This window comes from Tiliqua scincoides, chromosome 5, assembly GCF_035046505.1.
Source record: "Tiliqua scincoides isolate rTilSci1 chromosome 5, rTilSci1.hap2, whole genome shotgun sequence".
Classification (NCBI taxonomy): Eukaryota; Metazoa; Chordata; class Lepidosauria; order Squamata; family Scincidae; genus Tiliqua; species Tiliqua scincoides.
Window position 1 is genome coordinate 123,674,451 of NC_089825.1, and position 21,645 is coordinate 123,696,095.

The window sequence follows — 21,645 nt, forward strand, 5'->3', positions numbered from 1 at the left end:
TCTGAGAGTAAGCCTTTCAAAGTGTAAGACCAGACAGCACCTTTAATTCCAGTTCAAAACAAGTGTGTGCCCTGGTTATCTGTTGGAATCACTGTGCTATAGGCACCTTTCCAAAGACCAGGTCTCAGAAGCAGACTTCTGTCCAGTGTTGGCTCCAAGACCTGCTGGACCCTGGGGCACGGCCCACTCTGGGCCTCTTTACTCAGGGGTTTTCCCAGTCCATTTTCCTCCCCACTAGCTTACCTTCCTGGCCCTGTTGTTCTTTTCCCCATATTCCCTGTCCTGTTTGTTCCCACCTGCCACCACTCATTCTCTTTCCCTCTCTCAAAGCCCCCCAGCTCTGCATGCCTTTCCCTAACCCCTGATTTGGCCTCCCCACCGCCGCCCCCCCAGCCAGCTTAGCAGGAGGCCGGGTGGGCAGCAGGCTCTCCATCCTTTCCGCAAACAGGCAGGTGAGGGCAGCTTCTCCATCTCCCACCTTTCTCACTCTGCAATACTATCTGGTGGCTCAATTGCCATCTGGTAACTATTGGCTGCTGAGGAGGGGAGGACGAAGAATGGGCCCAGGCCCCTCCTAGCAAGCAGTAAGGCTTGTTTGCCGGGGGACCTTCCCTGGGAGAAGCCCACTGGTTGTTGCAGGACTCACAGAAGCCAAAAAGTCCCCTTTTAAAATCTAAAGTCATCACACAGTGCACATCAGCAGAGCCCTGGGAATCCAGGAAGAAACCTGGATAGGCTGGCACTCCTTCCTTCTCCCTCTCATGCTCTCTTAAGCTTTGCTTTCCCCAGAATGAGGAGCAAGCCTAGTACCCTTGTGGTGGTCATGGGAATATAAGAAGGGCCCTGCTGGATCAGAGCAGAAGGCCTGTCTAGCCCAAAATCCTGCTTCCTGCAGCAGCAGCCAGATGCCACTGGGAAACCCACAAGCAGGGCATGAAGACATTAGCTCTCCTCCTTTTTGTACCCCCTAGAAATTGGTATTCAGAGATACACTGCTTTTCAACATGGAGGTTCCGTTTGTTTGTTTGTTTGTTTGTTTGTTTGTTTGTTTGTTTGTTTATACAGGTATTTATATACTGCCTTTCTTTGGTCGTCAGATTTCTCCTCAGACTTTAATCCGAGGCGGTTTACATAGGCAGGCTGTTCTAAACCCCTGTAGGGATTTTTACAATTGACTAGTTCTCGTCTTTCGTAGAACTCCTCGTTCCAGCTGGATTCCTTCCCGGTCTGGTGTCTCTCTGGCCCTTCGCCTCCCACGCTCCACTTGACCGCATTAGTCCTCATAGCTTTTTAGTTCTTATTTCTTTCCTATGTAAACCACTTTGAGAAATCTTGGAGTGAGAAGTGGTAAATAAAGCTTCTAAACAACAACAACAATAATCAGTGATAGACCTCTTTTCCTCATTTATTATTACTATATGTCTTTCTCCTTTTAAAGTCATCCAGTCAGTGGCTGTCACAGCAACTTGTAGTGACAAAATATATACCGGTAAGCTAACTACAATGACCCCTGCTAATTGGGTAAGAGGCACTTTTTCAAGTGGGTGCTTTTTTTTAGCAGGGGGAGTGTAACTGGCCCACCTCACCCCAGCACTGTCTGTTCTAGTGGCTGTCTACTGGTATTCATTTGCATCTTTTTAGATTGTGAGCCCTTTTGGGACAGGGAGCCATTTGATTTTTCTCTGTAAACCGCTTTGTGAACTTTTAGTTGAAAAGCGGTATATAAATACTGTTAATATTAATAATAATCCCATCACCTGCAAACTCATGAAACTCCTGTGTGTCTTCTATTCACTTGGCCCCATTCTGTTTTCTTTCATCTGTCCTAAAACTACTAGTCACATAGCTGTTAGTTCGTAAGAAGGGAGAACTGTTTCTCTCTCTTGCAGAGAATTGAAGGAGCAAGAATTTCTCCTGGCTTGAAATTCTTTGGACAATCCATCCATGGAAAGACAGACCTCAGTGGAGATGGACTCCCTGACATTGCAGTAGGAGCTCTAGGAAAAGTGGCAGTGCTCCAGTAAGTGACAGGGAACCCAGTCCTTGTGTTCTTTTACTGTCTGGGGAGGGGTTGTATCCTGGGAGAGCCAGGACTATCTTCAGTTATAGAAGGGATTTAGACTCTAATTGGTTGGAATCCCTGCATATCTCTTTTCCCTGTTAATAAATTAGCCACTAACCATTGGAGCATTGGTCTGTAGGGGATATACTGTAGTCATGCTGCTCTGTTATCCACAGCTCTAGGCCCATTGTTACAGTGGCCACAACGGTGCAGTTCTCACCAAAGGAAATCCCAATAAAAGACGTGGAATGTTTGGGGAATGCCAGTTCCTGGAAGATGGCAGAGGTTGATCTCAGCATCTGTTTCAGCGTCACTTTGGCCACCAGAAGCTACAAAGGTGGGGGATGTCTGATAGTCATGGATGTATAGGGCTGCACTCTGGGGAAGATGTCAGCATCCAAGACTGTAGCTTAGTGTTTGATGTGGAGACAGAAATAAATTTTGATTTTGGTTCCTTCCACACTGAGGATGGAATTCCCATCCTTTGTTCACTTACTTTCTACAGAGGACACACATGACATTGTTGCTCACCCATTCTAGTCTATTGATTGTTTTATGTATTGTCCTCCTATCAGACTGATTTGTGACAATAGTTTTTATTTAAAATACAGTTGCAGGACCAGTGTTTGTTGGCAAAGGGCTAACAAGTCTTTAATTAAAAGCTCTCTCATTTAGCTCTTGCCCCTTTTCTGGCTTTCTGTTCAGGAGAGCAGTAGAATTCCTGATGAACAGTCTCTTAATTGCTTCTTATTGCCTGATGTTCAGCTGTCCTGTGGGTGGGGGCTTTGGTTACTAATTTCCTCTTCTTCTTTTTTAATTGCAAAACAGTGCTCTTTCCCTAGAAAGAAACAAAACCAGGAATTAAAGCATTCCTCTTCCCTGGGAATTGTCATTAAAGGGTAACTGAGGCTTTTCATTAGGATTCTGCTCCTTCTTTGAAAAGAAGCCATAAAGGGCAGAAGCTGCAAGGAAGAAGCTACAAATTAGCATTACAGAGGACTTTTGATGAACAGGTTTTTGAGCAAACTAAGAAAAGTCTTGCCCATGAGGATTGGCTTTGCTGGCTAATATGGTGCTATATTAAGTGGTTTGTGGAAGCACTTTTAAAAATTCTGCTGCTATATGGTTGTGAGAAAGCAGTGCCCTGACCAGTACAGGGCCCTAGTGTGAACTGGAAGCAATCTAGGATTAAGCCTGATCTTTGTTCAAGTCAAGATCTAAATCTGGGGAGCTTTTTTTTTTTTAATGGATAGAGGCTCTGTGTCTTTAACTAGCTGCATCACTGGCACACATCTATCTTTGAAGCTCATTTCATCACCATTCCGTGCTGGGTAAGACTTTACCTTGATTTATGCCTGCTTTATAGCTTTTAAGGGCAAATTTAACAAGAGTATATTCTAATCCCAGCCCTCTAATATCATGTAGACTCCCACTGGTCTACCAGAGAATCGGAAAATCTTGCCCCATATCCTTCTGAATGATCCCCACCGGATGATCTCCACTCAGTTCTGTCACCATCATTCAGCCAAAGCACAATTTTAGTATGGTGGTTCCCTGCTTTACAGCCCAATCCTATTTACAACAGCAGGACACAGTTCTACTGTTGTAAATGGTCATAAGGCTATGCGCTGTGCATGCTGCCAGCAGCCATTTTGGAACCCTTGCCACAAACAGCTGCAGTGTTGGCAGGCTACTGTCACAACCAGCTGCCCACAGAAGCACAGGGAAGCCAATGATCGGAGCAGGTGGTGGGAGGAATGGAGTGGGGAGAGAGGGGAATGCTGGCGTAGGGAGGGCTGGAGGTGGAACAGGGAAGGGAGGGTTGGATCCCAGCAGCTGCTACTTGCACTGGGATTCTGTCTCCATTCCCTCTTTCTCTCCTTGAACGTATGCCAGCAAAATGGCTGGCATAGATACAAGGCGACCAATTGGGAAATGGAAGGCTTACCTTGAGGTAAGGAACTTTTGTTATCTTGAGGAGGCCTCTGTGAATGCCCCCTCTGCATGATGCAGTACACACCCCTTTGGTGTAGCTGCATCAGCACTGGGGGAGATATTTAGTAGCGAACCATTAATCCAGTAAATCACTTCTTCCCTCCCTCTCTTCAGGACCTCTTTCTGCTAACCTCTCCTTCCACCTGGAGATTGACCGAAACAGGATGAAAAACCGAGGCGTGTTTAAGAATCATGAGAAGGCCACAAATGGGATCCAAAAAATCTCTCTGGGATCAGTGTGTGTACCAGAGAAAATTCACTTTCTGGTAAATAGAGGTTTAATCTTATTTCATGTAGCAGCATCTGGGGTGAGGTGTGGTAGCTGTTTATATAGGCACATACTGTATTACTGACTGAGAATGCAAGGATCCCACCTTGGGAAAGAACTGACATACCTCTAAATGTTGTATGACTGCCTTCATTACCTTTCAGAACTGCCTTGAGGATTATGTGTCACCAATCAAGGTCTTTGTAAACTTATCCCTTGAGAGTGATGGTGAACCTAACAAGATGTATCCCAGGCCTTTTCTGAATCCTCAAAGCAACAGAACTACAACAGAGGTGAGAGGCAGGACCAAGACCACCAATTTCTTGAAAGACAGTAGATCTAGTGGGAAAGGGTTGAGGGGGACCTTAAACCTGGATTCCCTAAGAAGAAGGTGGCGTTGAGTGGCTTAGGGCAGAGGAACTGGGCACCAAATGCATTGTGGAAACACTGCTGTCATCTCTCACTATGTATAGTAGAGGTAGAAACTGGGGGGGGGGCGTACAAAGCTACCTCCAAATGCTTCTGTGTTGGAAAATGCACAAAGAAGCATTGACTCACCAGTACAAAATGAATGAATAGAAAGTGGACATCAGGAGCAAGAACTCTTGGAATTTTGGAGGGGGGGAATGGATGGGATCCAGTGGTTTAGAGCAAGGGGGTGGTGACTCCAGGTGAATCATAGAGTGGATGTCCAGAATTTTTGAAGGAGGAAAGGTAGAGTGTTGGACAGAGATACTGTACTAACTGCTCTCTGTAAACATGTTAGGTCCATTTTGAGAAGAACTGCGGGGCAGATGACGTGTGTGATGCTGATATGCGAGTCCGCTTCCATGATTCACAGTATGTATTGCAGCCTTGATGACTTGCAGTCATGCATTTGTTTTCATAACACGAGATCAAATTCAGTACATGAGAGAGAGTGTAGGGCTTCTTCTGTTAAAAGAAAAAATTGGAGGTGCTGGTTTTCAAGCCTACCTGAGACTTACACACTCTGCACATGGCTACCTTGCCTGGGCACTGGTTTTCTTTAAATAATGATAATTCTTAGCATTCATATAATGCAGGAATACCAGTTTACATGCATTACCTAAGTAGTCCTTACAACAGCCTTACAACAAGTAGTCCTTATAAACAGATGATGTTTTAAAATTCCCATATGACAGCTCAATCCTATGCCACCCTTGTGCCTGTGCTACAGCAGCACCAAACTGGCCACAGTTGGGAAGGGAAGAAATGACACCCCCAAATTCAGGAACTGAGGACTGTTCATCAAGGCATCTTCCCAACTTTGCTTTTACCAGGTCTAAGGTGTTGGTTGTCATGCCTGGAAAAGTGCTGTATGTGGTCTTGGAGGTGGAGAACCGTGGGGAGGATGCATACTATGTGACCCTCCATATGCCCCATATCCCTGGTCTTTCCTTTCGCAGAGCTCAGGTGCTCAAGGTGAGTGTTTTGTTTGGGAAAAAGGCAGGCTTTCTCTGCCACTTTTGCCCCAAATGCTGTGGTTTTCTCATTTGGGGTGGTGTATATGAATGGCATGGTGCTTCTCCCACTCTTCATTAGAGTAACAGTGCCAGAAGGGAACATTTGTAAAGTTCACTTGCACAGGTGGAGGGGGGAACACACCTCTACTCACCAAGCAGCCCGGAATCTCTAAACAGTTGTAGTTTAGCAAGAGAAAAGTGGCAACTGAATTAATTTCTCTGTGGTTTACCCACCCTGACCTTCTCACAGTCTACTGCTCAGACCATCGTGAACTGTGACGGAATGGTGGAAGATCAAGATTCAGAGGGTCTGTCTTGCAACATCAGCCACCCGGTCTACAGGGAGAAAAAAAAAGTGAGTATGCAATAATACCCATGTTAGCACTAAAGGCCCACAATGCTTCACATTCACTCTCTTCTATGTAAGATGGAGCTCAGGCTAAACCCCAGGCCTGATGGACCTTAAGATGACCAACCAAGCACTATGCACCCAGCGTCCCTTAAAGATCATGGAATTCTTGGAAGCAGAAACCACTTCAAAGATGGGGCTTGTAGTAGTGTTGCTATATTTTCTGAAAATTCCCAGGACTGCTCCATCACTACATGCAGAAACAAACAAAGGTGTATTGGATGGGAGGAAAAAGAAGCCAAGAGCACGAGGGCAGCTAGGAGTCTTTGGGAAGAGAAAGCACTTGTTGCAATACATGCTGCATTTGAACTGTTCAAGGAAATTGTGACAAACAACTGGGGAAACCTGGTTGGGGGGGGCTGAATTAGAGAGCAAAAGCCTGATGTGTAGAGGCAAGAGTGCTGGTTTCTGTAGAGGGGAGTGATCAGAAAGCAAGCACATCGTAGGGAATGACTCTCCTTCGCTCATGTTGCAGTATTCTGTTTCCTAGCATCACTTTGGATGTTCTTTTAAATGCATCTTAAGGGTATCGGCGAGCACAGGTTTAAAAACAGAAAAATGATGACGGTTTTATCATTGTAATTGCATACTTCAAGGTGTGCATCTTGCATAATTCAGGACAGTGGGGAACAAAAGGAAGAAGATTCAGTGCTCTAGTCTGGAGTGTGAGAGGAATACAGTAGCACATGATGTGAATTGTTACATCTCTCTCTCTCTCTCTCTCTCTCTCTCTCTCTCTCTCTCTCTTTCAGGCTCTGATCCAGATCCTGTTTGGCATCCTGGACAACAAATCCTGGGGAGATAATGTAACAATAAAGGCAGTTGTCAGAAGGTAAATCAGTATATGCTGTCCAGCATAGCTAGTACATGAAGTTGGTTGCATTTGTGAATTTAGCTGAAGATGGAAAGGCAACCAAAGATAATGCAAAGAGCACCACGTTCAGGAGCCCCACAATGCCTAATTTTAGGCTCTGCAATCAAGACAGGGATGGAGGGGAAAATGTGGAGATCATCAAAATGATTGGTAGGGAGAGTCAAGTGGCTTTGGTGGAATTAGTGCTGTATGTTAAGTGGGCAGCCCAATCCTAACATGCGTGGGAGCAGGCAAGCCAGCAGGACTGCACTGCATCCAGCACAAGTTTGGGGCCAACTATGGTGCAGCCCGAGGAAAGGGAAAACTTTTCCCTTTACCCTAGGGAGAGCCAAAGTGGTCCCAATGGGTCTACTCGGATCTGTGCCACTACCCAGGGAATGGCTCCTGGACCCACCTCCCACTGCCGAGTCCTGGCCCCCACTCCCCGCTCACCCACCCCTAGGAATGCCCACTGCCTGCCCTCCCCCCACCCTTGAACACCCCGTCCGGCCTTCTACCTGCCCTCCCCACATCCCTTGACCTGTGTGCATCGGCCGAGCTCAGCCAACGCAATTTTACCATGCCAAGCCTGGATCCGGTGTAGGGAGGCCAGCGCAACTTCTTGCGCTAGCCTCCCTGATTCTTAAGTTGACGCAAACGTGCGTTATGGCATGTTTGTAACACCCCCGGGCTGGCGCAAGTGACTTGCACCAACCTAACATTGGGGTTGCCCTTAGGGTGGTCCAGGAAACGCTTTGATAAAAACGAGGCTCTTGAGAACCTAAGAGATGGAAAAGGAGACATGTGAGACTGTTCCAGTAATAGGGAATAGGATGTCAGAAAGCAGAGAGATGGTTCAAGTGAGAGATCTGTTTCTAGCAATACAATGTATGTTAGATCTATGGGAAGAGAGTTACCTGCATGATTTTGATCTCTTAACTTCCAGACTGGCCTTTTTTCCAAAATTGCCATTTTTCTTTCACTCCCTATTATGGGGAGTCCAAACAACATGGTTGTCACATGGTTTCAGTTCACTGTTTATGAAATTGTCCATGTTTTTTCATACCTGATTTGTGGTATTTGGGGGTGAGAGATTGATAGACTACCATTCCGAGCTGCCATCCACTTCTTTCAAAAAAGTGGGTGGCCCAGCTGTTCCAAGTGACTGTGGCCACTTGATGTGTACAGGAAATAATTATGGTGAAGTCACCATGTCACTGCAGTTATTTCAGGGTTGAGGCATAGCATTTCAAGGGATGGCTCTAGGGCAGCACAAGCCCCAGGAACTCTGGGGATGGTAGTAAAATGCAGTTGCAGCACTAGCCTGGCTTAAAGATTTCCAGTTTGTAGGTTCAGCTCATTTTATGTTTTCCTATTTGGCTGGGAGCTTAGCTATGCTCCTTAAATAGCCCTCCTTAACTGTCCCAGTGCCTTCCCACTGTGTGTATGTGGTGGCGGGGGAGGCTTTAATTACAGTACCGGTTTTTCATTTCCCACACCCTTCATTTTTTGATGGTAAAATAGTGCTATTTTACTATTAAAAAATTGAGAAGAAAAAATGAGAGGAAATCTCAGGATAGAACTGACGCTGGGACAATTAACAAGCTTTTGATAACTAATCACTTGTTATCTATCTATGATAACTAGGTCTCTTGTTATCTGGTGTGCTCCCTGGGGCATTTGGTGGGCCGCTGTGAGATACAGGAAGCTGGACTAGATGGGCCTATGGCCTGATCCAGTGAGGCTGTTCTTATGTTCTTATGTTCACCAGCCCTGCTCAATGGGAAGCCATCAGATAGGATGAAGCTAGTAGCAGGATGGTCCTTTGATGAATGAAACTGACTTCTGAATAAATGTTATAAGAGTATCTTGACCATGGGGAAGGGCACAGATGGGTGCTACATCATGCTTTGCTTTCATTCCACTTCTAGCTAATTGTGAAAAAGAGATACCTGGCAGTGCTAAAGGGTTTTTGTGTGAAAGCAACTAAGACATCAACATCAGGATTATTCCTCAGAAAGCAGGTATAAGAGTATTTTGCATATTTTTGACATTTCTTTGACAATCTGTCTTCCAGCAACAATGAGGCAAATAAAACCCTTGATGATAATTGGAACATTACTCAGATCCCTGTCCAGTACCCCATCAACATCATTGTCAAAAAGTAAGTGAACTTTCCTGAGAGTAAGCCCCATTGAACAAAATAGGACTTACTTCTGAGTAGACCTGGTTAGGCTTGTGCCCTCAATCTTGTACATTCTTACCTGGGAGTAAGTCTTATTGAATTCAGTGGGACTCTTATTGAATTCAGTGGGACTTTTGGTGGGCCGCTGTGAGATACAGGAAGCTAGACTAGATGGGCCTATGGCCTGATCCAGTGGGGCTGTTCTTATGACTTTCTCCTAAGTAGACATGCAGAGGTTTGCACTGTTGTACTTGGATGAAATTGTGGGGGAGGTCTTTGATAGTTTGGAATGTTGTCAGAAGCTTGGGGTGGTGGGATAGGATGGAGTCTCACTGATGTCCCTTATGGCTGTGACACCAGCAGAGAATCTCATATTGAAAATAAGAGGGCAAGGCTTATTTTCCTGCTCCCAATTCTTTCAGCTCATATGAATGGCTAGGGCTTCAGTGGGGGTTGCTGAGTTTGCTGCTGTTTTTAGAAGGTCAGGCCAGTGTGCCACTTGGGGTAGGGGTGGGCTTGCCCTACCCTTTCTTCTTGCCACTCTCATCTTTGGGTGTACTTTTCTTCTCCATTGTAGCCTAGATACATCTGTCCATTACGTGAACTTCAGTTCCCTAGATCAAGAAAACAAGACTGTGACACACTCATATGAAGTAAGTGAAAAGCTGCAGAAACTAAGAGCTCTAGAATTTTTCTCATTTGCTCAGAATCCAAAATGTCAGGAGTTAATGCTCTGATGGTGGCACGTGATGTAGCCTCTTTGCTGAACCTAAGCAGGTGTAGGGTCTGGTGCAGGATCCTCTGGGAACTCCTATGCCTGCATCCTTCAGTTTCATCCAGGTAGAAAGTTAGGATATAAATTCAACAAACAAATATCACTACAATTCTATGCATGTTTATTAAATTCCATTCAGTCCCATGAGGCTAACTCTCAAGTAAATATGCATTATGACTGAGGGCCCAATCCTATCCGGCTTTCCAGCAGTTGCAATAAGGGAACAAATCTTACCTTGAGGAGGCTTCTGTGACTCACCCCCTAACCACAGGATGCAGCGCACACCTAGTTGGCATGGCTGCATCAGCACTGGAAAGTTAGATAGTATTAGGCCTAAGTTGTAAATAACTCATCTGGATCTCAACCTTTTTTCTTGCAATCCTTTCTTCCCATGGTCTCCTATATTCTAGTTTAGACTAATCAGTGTTTGGAAAGTACAGTTCCTCCTCTCTGTGACCCCTGACCCACCCAAACTCTGGAGGTAGAGTTGACCTTCACTGCTTTGCTGTAGTTAAGGGGACTGAAGACCAGAGAGTCGAAGAGGCCAGAAGGAGATGAATAGGATGACAGCCCAGGACTCGTACAAGGATAGGAGAGGCTGTATTATCGATGAGAATGTCAGAACTGCTGGATATGGCCAAATATCCATCTGGCTAAGCTTTCTGTCTCTGTACAATGGTCAGTCAGATGCCCTTGGGAAGTTTCCAAGCAGGACATGAGCAAAATGTTTGTCCCCAGCTTGGGAATTAACCTTTGAACATGGAAGCTCCATCTTTAGGAATAAAAGGCAAGTTTGCATATTGATCCAAAATAACTAGCCATACTTTTGGCTGCTGACCCCCAGTAACAAAATGATTCCTAAATATGTGTTCTGATCATATGGTGCACCAATAAAATATTCCCCCACATCTATTTTCTTGGAGCTGCCTTTTGTACTGCAAAAGAACAGAAGGGTGGCTCAGAGTTTTGCCTAAATAATGTTCCAGGTTCAAGTCTTGGCACCTCTGATTAATGGAACTCAGGCAGTCTTTTTTTTCCAGCCCTGCAGAGACCTTGGAAAGTCTCTGCTAATTAGACAGTGCAGCACACAGTGAACCAAGGGTTTGAGTCTATTTAAAGCAGTGCCTTGTATTCATGTCACTTCCACCCACTTCTGCCTCCTTTTTGCCAATCCCTTTGAAATATTACCTGTTAAGTCTTCTTGTCTCAGCCTGTCTCTCTCCCTAGGTGACTCACCGGCCTATGGGTGCTTTCCCACCTCCTTCACTGATAGCGTTTGTGAAAGTGCCATCCATAATTCTTCCTGGGCTAAAATGGGAAGTGAATAGCATCCAAACTGTAAGTATTATATGGAAGGATAAGGTGGTAAGTGGATGCAAACTCAGCACTGCCTAGTGCTAGATTAGGTTAGCACAATGGTTCTCAAACTTTTTAGCCCAGAACCCAACTTTTAGAATGCTAATCTGTCAGGACCCACCAGAAGTGATGTCATTAACCTGGAAGTGATGTCATGGCCAGAAGTGACATCATCAAGCTGGAAAAATTTTCAACAATCCTAGGCTACAGTCCTATCCTCACTTCTCAGGAGTAAGCCCCATTGACAATCATTGTTAAAAGCATATACATTGTAGCCTGTTAAAAGTACAGATCTCCCCAAATGCAATCACATACCACGTTGGCTTCAAGTCTAACATACTAAAAATAAAATATTGAAATGAATGGGGACCCACCTGAAATTGCCTCCCGCCCCACCTAGTGGGTCCCGACCCACAGTTTGAGCAACAGTGGGTTAGCCTAGTGTGAATTAGAAGTAAGGAGACACCATATAACTTGCTAGAAACAATGTGGGGAGCTGAAGCACAGCCAGTGAGTCAGTTAATCACTGTTTCCCAACCCGTGGTTTGTGGACCTCAGGTGGTCCATGTGACCCTGAGAAGTGGTCCTTGAGGTCTCAGGGAAAAAAAAGATTGCCTTCAATCACTTCAAGTGTCTTGCTAAGCAAGCGCTCCCTCATGGACCACCAGAGAGGGTGGAGAACAGACCACCCGCAGCTGCATCCAGCAACAAAAGCAGCAACCCACAAATCTTTTCTACAAATAATAAATCTAATAAATCTCTAATAAGTCTTCGCTATTAGAAATTTAATTGTATTTTTGTGTGCAGAGGGTGGGAGGGTTGCATGTGGTCCATGACAATTCCAATTTTTGCATCAATGGTCTGCAGGCTCCTAAAGGTTGAGAACCACTTAACTGAATATAGTAATCTATAATATACATACATCTCCTCTTCTTAGGATCCCTCTGTGATTTGCAAGCCTGTTGAAATGGACAAAAAAGGCTCAGGAGAGACATACGACAATAGGAATCACATCCACCTGACCGAGGTAGATTATCCATCTTGGTTTGAGAGTGACTTTTAAAACCTTACATCATGGTGTCTGTTGCAATATTTGTTCCTGCACTTTGAGATGCTGCCAAAAGACAGTCAAAAGTGTCATGGGAACTGCAGGTAAACCCCCTTGCTTCTGAAGCAGCTTGCTGTGTTTGAAGGAGCTTAAACAATCAATGCACAGTTCTTGATATTATTTGAAAGAACCTCAACACCCTCTGATATGTCCTGTTGGATCCAGATTGCTACTTGATTCCACAGAGACAGCATACAATTGCTGCAAGTCTTACACCCTGTTCCTTTCAATATTACCTCACTGGGGCCCTTCATTTATCGATAATGCCCATCCTAAGCTGGTTTACCTTGGGGAAATCTACCCCAATTGTCTCAACTTGCTCCATTGAAGTGGATTCCTTGAACACATTGGGTCTTCTTGCGCTAGATCTTTCATGCTCAGCATAGATATAAATCAGGGGTGGCCAGCCTTTCAACTTTAGGGCTGCTGGACCTTTAACAATTGTGTAAAATAGAGGTGTCCAAACCTTTTGGCAGGAGGGCCACATCATCTCTCAAACACTGTGTCAGGGCCTGGGGAAAAAACAATTAATTTACATTTCAAATTTGAATATATTTACATAAATGAACATATTAGAGATGGAACTTACATGAATGAATGAAGTTCTTGCAATAGCTCAAGACCTATAAAAGGCCTTGCACAAAGCAAGGCTGGCCTTTCCTTAGCTGCAGCTGCTGCATCACAGATGCAAAACAGAAAGCAGCAGAGGGAGCCCTTGTTCCACAGCTCATGTGAAAGGTCGAACAGTTGGCTGTCACACTGAGAGCAGTTGTGTTGGGCCAGTGTGGAATCCAGCAAGTCTCTGAAGGGCCAGAGGCTCATTGGAGACCGAGGGCTCCATGCAGGCTGGATTGGGAGTCCTCGAGGGCTGCCAGTGGCCCCAGGGCTGGCGTTTGGGCACCCCTGGTGTAGAAGAGGGAATTTCAGATGACAAGCTGCACTTGCTGAAATTCCCTCCTCTACCCAGTTAAAGATCCAGGAGCCCTAAAGTTGAATGGTTGGCCACCCCGATTTAAGTAAATGACTGATAAGTTTCTAGTTCTACGTTCAGTGCATATTCCAGAAGGTTTTCTTTGCCTTCATATTTAGATCACTTTTGTGTGTGAACACCCTACAGTATAACTATTATGAATAAATATATATAATTACTTCTGGAATTACCCCTTTACCACTATAGTAGCTTCAGTTCCCCTGGGGTACTCTTTATTTGAAGTTTATTTAATGCTAGTTATTGTTGCCCTTGGCTGATCTTACTTCAAGGCAGAAGGAAGAAGTAATTTCTGCCTGCTGGGTGGAACCCTTTTATCCTTCTTCTTTGGTATTCTCATTTACTGGGAGTTAATTAGAATGCCCTATTCAAAATGAACATGTTTGCTTGGTCAGAAGTAGTCCTTACTGAGAACTATGCTAGCCCAACAGCTAAGAGACTGTTCATTGCAATCAGGATTGTTCTGGTTCAAAACTGAGCAAGTGCTCTTAGGCCAGTCTTCTGCATTAGCAATTAGCAAAAGATAATAATACTTACCTGTCTTACAGGGTTGTTGTAAAGATTACATCAAAATAATACATGTGGTGCTTTGCACACTGGGAATACCAGGTGCTGAAGGCTTATACCATAGTCTTTCGAGACTGAAGGTTGCCAACCAAGTGCTGTATATAGATGTTAAGTACTGTATTATTACTGGCATGTAACACTTCCTGGAAAATACAAGTTTTAAATGTGGATGCTTCTATTTCTAATTCCTTCCCAGGAGTGTGCTGTTGATAAATATGACATCTACCTGTGTGACCTTGGACAAATAAATTCTTCTTTCATCCGAATTACTGGAGTGGTGTATGCTACAAGAAGAACTGAGGTAAAGACTTCTCATGGACCAGGAAAGATAGCTTGCAGGCAGTTGTGTAGCTAGAGGGTGTGCAAAGTGGTCAGTTTTGCAGGGAGTCTCACTGCAGTGTGCAAGGGGCCCTTCCTCCGCCCCTTCAGAGCCATTCCAGAGCCCAGTCCTATCCAACTTTCCAGTGCCAGTGCAGCCACAATGGAATTCTGAGGAAAGGGAACAAACATTCCCTTATTTGGAAGAGGGCTCTGTGGCTGTCCCCCTACCACAGGATGCAGTGCATGCACCATGGGTATGGCTGAACTGGCACAGGAAAGTTGGATGGGGTATGGCCCCCAGGTGGTGGGAGCAAATCTGCCTCCGTTTTGCTCCCACCCCCTGGAATGGGGGGGGGGATGCCCTTGCATGCCATGGTGAGGCTCCCTGCAAAACTTAGTGCTTTGCACTCCCTCTAGCTATCCCACTGCTTGCAGATGCACCAGCTTGCAAATTGGGGCCTGGTTTTTGAGTAGTTCCAGTAGTGGTAGAGCCCAGTCTTATTGGGCTGTCAGTCACTCCAGATTAAACTTATCTCATTGACTTCAAAGGGGCTTAGTCATGACTACCTTTTTTTGGATACCACCCATTGTTCACAGAGGGCTCACTGCTTTCTGAGGTTTTGTCTGTGATTGTATTTACCACAGTTTGCATGAATGAGAAAGCAGACATCTCTCCATTCTGTCTGGATATGTTGCACTTATGCTGTGACGATGAACTTCTAGATTTGTAAACTACAGCTACACATTAAAATCTTTGAGTGGGGACCTTCTACCTCCTGAAACAGGCACAGTAATGGGATTTTTTTGAGAAGGGGAGGATATCTTCAGTGAGACTGAGACCTTTATACTGCAGCTGTGATGCTGCACCTACTTAAAAAATTTGTTACTGCTGCTGTTAATTGCATCTCAGTTTTTTATACTGTGATGTGTGTTTCTGTCTAAATTTTGTTAGCCATCTTTGACCATTTGGGAAAAGGTGAGGTATGCATGCTGAAATAAACTCTTCCAGTACTTCAGCCTGGTTGAACTTACATGAGGTCTTATTGTATGTGGCCTTCCCATTTTTAAATTGGCTGTTGCAATCAGTGAAGCGCAACTTGCTTGAAACAAAACTTGAGATTTCTGCGCATGCATTATATTGCCTGATGTGACTGTCCTTTTATCTCTTATGCCAGCAGTCCTTTCAGTCCACGTTTTGTACAGTGTTATGGTTAACGTTTGATGCTAGAAGATACAACAACTACCACAAAACTGAATTTAAGTCTCAGGTAATGGATACAACTGAAATTCACTATTCCGCTTTTTCAGCAAATTTGCAGTATTAATGTACATTGTTCCTTCCATCAAAACCTTCACCACTCAAAGCATTTCTTTTAGGAAACTGTTCATGTGGTCAATCAATCCTACACATGTCTCCTCAGAAGTCTGTCCCATTGTATTCAATGGGGCTTACTCCCTGGAAAATGTGTCAGATTGCAGCCTTATTCCAATTATGTCAAACTCTTTTCGTGTGTGCCTGGTGAAAATCCTGATTTCTGCATGTTTTCAACCTGTCACCTCAGAGCTTTCTGTGATTCTTTGTCATCCTGAAGGGGCTGCTGTGTCTTTCAAAGGCTGTAGCCATTATCCTATTGTGATAGTGTTCATTACTTGTCCTCAACCAACCACTAAACAAAGACGAAACTTTTGAGCCAACACATGGGAGAGTGAAGACTGCCTGATTTCCCAGAGTGGAAAATTCAGAGGCCTGAGTGAACCCCCCCATATCAGTCCCACAAATTAAGCAGGGATAATGCCCACAGGTGATTAATTTAACCCATTTTTGCCCAGCCCACAGGTGTACACATTTGATCCTTGTTCGTATATGCAACATTGAGCAAAAATGGCTTAAAGAGCAGTCATGCATCCCTTTGCGCATTTCCCCAAGTCTGATGGCAGAAGCAACTGCTGCTTTACAGGGGGCGTGCCCATTCACTTTGCACCATGTGCTGCCAGGAGACAAGCAGGATCCTGGAATAGTTTACGTAAATAGTGCTCAGTCAGACTCATCAAGGTTTATTTTCTGCTTGTCTTTTAGCCTCCTTGTCAAGCTTTACCACATACACCCTTTTGGTTTCTTTTTGTAAGATGACATGTCTTGTTTTATCCTTGCAATTCCCTTTCCATGGCCTTGATATATTGTACTGCCTTTTAAAACAAATCTCTTGCTGTTTTATGGCTTCACCTGCTTGCTCTCATTGCACTTGGGGGAATGGGTTGCCATGTCTCTCAAGCTATCACTTTTGCTACGGCTTGATTACAAGGGTGTCCCTGGGTCTTGGTTCTGGCCCTCCTGGGAAGCTTTCGACAGATGGCCTTCTTCTACCTGGCTTCCCAGTCTGGGGTGGTGACAGTGATCTACTATTCCTTATTTCCCCCATTTAAAGGGAGAAGTGAAAGCAGGGAGTCAGGTGCCTGCTGTTAACTGCTAGGTTCTGCACTCAGTCTGCCCTCTGCCTCCCCTTACAGTATGTTTATGAGAACAATATTTAATACATGCTTAATTATTTCAGTTTCATATTAATAAATCTGGCATATTCACATACAGTAGAATTATCTAACTTTTCCATCACTTTAAAGAACAGTTGGCAAACTCCAATGTTTCCTGTTTTGCAATCAATCTAATGTCAACAAAAGGTTGTCTAGTGTGTGAAACAGAATCTAATCTGTGAGTTGTGCTTCTTGAGCTGCATGGTTTTCTTTCTATTAGCATGATGAATTATGATTTTTAAAGGGTAGCTTTTCTCCCTCCCTGCCTGCAATTACTCAGATGTCGCACACATTACTCTTTTTAAATTATTGTGGGTATGCAACTCTCAGTAGTGGGTTTATCAAAAAGCATGTTGGAGAACAACAGGGAAATAAAATTTATCTGGATATTTCATTTTAGCTGCCTTTGTGCTTGACTGTCTGATAATAGTAGCAAAAACATATCAGGTGTATTCTGGGATGCTATTTAATTGAAAGGAGCTCCTAAAGTAAGAGAGCTTTGATGGGTAAAATATGGTAAATGGATGGTATGCCAGCCCTGAGGGTTGGAAAAAATGCATTTATTTCCCCTGCTAAATTGGCTGTATACTGTCAAATTATGTACAGTACCAGATATGATTTGTGTGCTTGCTGTCTCTCTCTCTCCTTTGCTCCTACAGGTCAGGACTGAGGTGGAAATTATTGTTGCAATGAATTATCTCCCTATTATAATAGGCAGTGGCATAGGAGGCTTGGTCTTGCTAATTCTCATTATTGTGCTGCTTTATAAGGTAAGGGTGCTTGGAGAATCCAGGGTCACTATGAGGAATGGGGAGCTTAGCTTCTTTTTGGAGTAAATGAATATAGAGTTTTATTATCTAGTTTACAACAACAATTGGCCGCCATACTGAAAAGGGCTCCATAGCACCATGCAGATTTCTGCTAGTTCATCTCTCTTAGATCCAAGTGGAAGTTGGCTCTGGCATGGAAAACTTGTTTCAAGGCCTGAGGGTCAGGCAGCAGTGAAATTCTTAGATCCGTTTTGGCTATTGTAAAATTTGACACTTGATTCACAATTTTTGCCCAATCCTACCAGTGGCCCTAGAACAGGGGTGTCAGACATAAGGCCTGGGGGCCAAATGCGGCCCCCCTGGAAGCTTTTTATCCAGCCCTCAGGCTCTCAGCTGCTGAGGTGTTACAGCTGAAATGGCAGCCCACATGAAAATTGGGCTTTCCCAAATCTTGAAATATGATCAAGATTTGCGTACTTTCTCTTCTGTCATTTGCAGTTAATGAGTTTCTATATGAGAACAGGGTCTGATTTCTGGCCATTAGCTGCTTAATGATGTCACTTCATGTGTAATGACATCACTTCCAGCCCTCAGCTGGAGTCCTGAATGCTAACTTCGGTCCTCTGTATGAAACAAGTTTTGACACCCCTGCCCTAGAACACCAAGCACTAGGGTCTGGCCACATCTGACCTCAGGGGGTGGGATTTGTGACCCACACATACACCACTGCTCATTTTAAAAGGCTTCAGGGAGGCTTCTGAGTTTATTTGTAATGTTTTAGGGATTTAGATTATATTGGCTAACCATATATAATTATTCTAACATATTTTTTATGTAGCTAGCTAGTTTTTTTGTACATATTTAATTATTATTGTTGTTGTAATTAACCTTATTATAAGGAAAGGAGGATAAAAATCCATAAATAAATGCTGTTCGCAGTGGCCACGAGCTCAATTTTTTTTTAAAGAATCTGTGGCAGAATAAATTAAGTTTCTGTATCTGGGGTTTTAGTATGGAAATTTTCATGATTCTGGTAACAGGTGTTTAAAACAGAATCTATCTCAAACAAAGTCCAGGTCCTGTTAATAGCAAAGGACATAACTGCATCTAAGGATGTAATCCTATACGTGCTTTCCTGGGAGTAAGTCCCACTGAATGCAATGGGACTGACTTCTGAGTAGACAGGTGTAAATGGGATTGCACTGTAATTTGGACTAGAAAGGAAGAACACCCATAGCTTTTTTAACCCCAAAGGCTGGGGAGAAACAGGTCACATCCCATTTCAGTTTGATGAGGTAGCAATCAAGGCTGTCGTACAACCACTTGCTCTTTAAGGTATTCAGCATGATCCACTCAAAGATGAGCCCTTTGAGGTTGCATAGATATGAATGTGAGGAAGTGCTTAACATTCTTAATTGTTATCAGCTGGAGTTGAATGAGCTGAATTTGTGTCCATCACCATCCGAATTTATTTTATAGCATTATGGTAGTATTCAAAATGCTTTACCCCAACACTGTGGGATAGGGTAAGCTATCAGACTTTAGCTGATGGGTTGGGACCCACTAGTGGGTCACACTATTGGCACCACCATTGTATTTTTTTGACCATTTAAGATTTTTTAAGAGGAAAGAATAAGAAAAACAAGACCGATATTTTGAGAGGGGAGAATAAGAAAAAGAGAATGATATATGCAGGGGGGGAAATGTAGATTCTGTATTGCAGAGTGGGGGTCCAAAACCTACAGTTTATTGGGTTTGTCTGAATGGAAGCATGTTGCCCCAGACCATCCAGAAAGCTGAACTGGGACTGAATTGGGATTTGAAGCTGATATCCCAGATCAAAACCCAGCTGATTACTCAAACTGCTGTTAGTAATTTTTGTTCCTTTTTGTCTGTAGTGTGGATTCTTCAAGCGTAATTATAAACAGAGGATGGACCTTCAAGAGAACAGTGTGGTAGAAGAAGACAATCCAGAAGGCAGTGAAGAGGGTGATAAAGAGAAAGAAGCCAATGGCATTGCAGACCCACTGAATACAGAAGCTGAGAGTAACTGACCAGCTCGGTTTGCCCCTCCAGAGGCCTGATACTTAGCTTAGATATTCAATGTGTGGAAGAGAAAAGCAACACTTCTCTGATGCTGGCAGTAAGGATTTTGCTCACCCTATTTGCACAACCCCTGTTGTGATAAAAGGAGATTGAAATTGGCCTTTTTTCCTCAGAGCTTTCCTGGGTCTTTTTGGAACATCCTTGTCACTAACCTAAATACTTTGGGTCAGTAGATGGCAGATGTACTTGAGGAGGCCAGAAACAAGCTGAATGCAGAGAGTTGCATTCTTGTGGACTAGTGTGCTTGTGTGTCCTTGATGCAGCCACATGAGAGGGACAGGGGTGTATGTGTGTTTGTATGAATGTGTATGAATGTGTAAATAATAAGGCTCTTTTTCAGATAATAAGGTTTTCTTTCCTTTTTGTTTGCAAGTTCCATATCAAAAACACAACGTTTTGTAAACCCCTTGCGCTGTTCCAGGATTTTAAGAGAGACTTTGAATACTGTGCAACTGTTTTCCTCTCCTGTTTTACAAAGACTTTTACGGGTCAACTCTTTGCATGTTTACTTAGAAGTAAGTCCTATTATATTCACTGGGGCATTACTCTATGGTAAATGTGCATAGGATTATAGCCCCAGAGATATCAGGAAACCAAGACTGAGCTTGAAAGAAACAGTGAGCTGTTATGTGGTATCTCTACTTTCCAGTTGCTGCATTCTGCCTTTTCTGTTATATCATAAATTCTTTTGCAATTGAAATTGAATAGTTTTTTACTAATTTAAAACTTTTAAATTAAAAATATTCCAGTCCTTTCAGGATTTTATCTATAGTCATTCTTTGGAAGATTTGTTATTTTGTGAGTTTTCATTTTTTCTCTATTATATTCACTGTTTTTACTTACCGTGTCATACTAATCAACCCAACGTGCTGATCTTATTTTAGAAGTGTAATCAGACACATCATGCCTGCTAGAATGTATGTGCTTTTCAGGTCTATATTGTATAATCAAAAGCAGCATGGAGAGATGAAATTCAATTAATTCAGTAGCCACCTTCACAAAGACAGCATTAAATCACTTTAATTATCATGAAAGGGAAGATTATTGGCCAGGATCGAAGAAGTGTTTAGGCACACACAAGGCTTTGGGCATGCTCAGTGGCATTTTTACTTTTTTCCTTTGAACAGCAAACCCTACCCCTATTTCTTATCACAAACTGCTTATGAAATTTCTTCCAACTTCAAGAGGTTTGCTATGGGGCAGAAGTGGTGCTTTTCAAGAAACATAAGTCCAGACTTCCCTAGGGAATGCAGGATTAACTATACAGTTATTTGACCAGCTCAGCTGACCAGAGATCATGCAGGAAATTTATAAGTGTACAGTAATTTTGCATACAAAAATATATACTAACATGTTGAAAATATCTAGAATATATGCATTAACATATCACCTAGAAATGTATTTGAGAAAATGTACTTATAACCCTGGTCAAGAAACTAATGAATTTAGGGCATTTGAGTGGAATCAAAAAAAGGCATTTATTAGTTTTTAAGAGGGAGACATAGGTAAGAGCAGGAAACAAAATGTTACAAAAATAACTACAGTGGGGGAGGGGGAGGGATCTGGAGCATGCAGCAGTTTTAAAAGCTGTTCTAGTTAAATACTGGAGTTTTACATATGGCCCCAGATTCCTCTGGGCTCCTTAATAATAATAATAATGAAAATAAAACAACAATGTTAATAGGTTTTGCTCTCAAAGCACCTTTTAGGCAATGATTAAATGCTTCCAATCTGAGGTAAAGTGTCCTTTCAGCCAAACCAACCACAAAAGTGAAGTAAAAATTGTTCATACAGTGGGGCGAAAGGCACCCCCTCAGGAGAAAAGCTTGATAGGCTTTGGACCAAAAAAATGGTTTGGAATTGGGAGCA

At 43.4% G+C, this 21,645-nt stretch overlaps 1 protein-coding gene across 1 annotated transcript in view; it reads left to right on the forward strand.

The window, feature by feature from the left end:
• Positions 1–20,506, forward strand: part of ITGAL (integrin subunit alpha L) — a 35,053-nt gene extending 14,547 nt beyond the window's left edge. The window contains exons 15-30 of the mRNA XM_066630376.1: positions 1,890–2,020; positions 2,239–2,399; positions 4,172–4,323; positions 4,490–4,618; positions 5,092–5,165; positions 5,627–5,768; positions 6,060–6,164; positions 6,971–7,050; positions 9,149–9,235; positions 9,834–9,909; positions 11,259–11,369; positions 12,325–12,414; positions 14,247–14,351; positions 15,547–15,639; positions 17,560–17,670; positions 19,569–20,506. Of these exons, the coding sequence (XP_066486473.1) occupies positions 1,890–2,020; positions 2,239–2,399; positions 4,172–4,323; positions 4,490–4,618; positions 5,092–5,165; positions 5,627–5,768; positions 6,060–6,164; positions 6,971–7,050; positions 9,149–9,235; positions 9,834–9,909; positions 11,259–11,369; positions 12,325–12,414; positions 14,247–14,351; positions 15,547–15,639; positions 17,560–17,670; positions 19,569–19,724 (1,803 nt within the window). The 3' untranslated portion in view covers positions 19,725–20,506. The remainder of the gene's footprint in view (positions 1–1,889; positions 2,021–2,238; positions 2,400–4,171; positions 4,324–4,489; positions 4,619–5,091; positions 5,166–5,626; positions 5,769–6,059; positions 6,165–6,970; positions 7,051–9,148; positions 9,236–9,833; positions 9,910–11,258; positions 11,370–12,324; positions 12,415–14,246; positions 14,352–15,546; positions 15,640–17,559; positions 17,671–19,568) is intronic.
• The last annotated feature ends 1,139 nt before the right edge of the window (positions 20,507–21,645 follow it).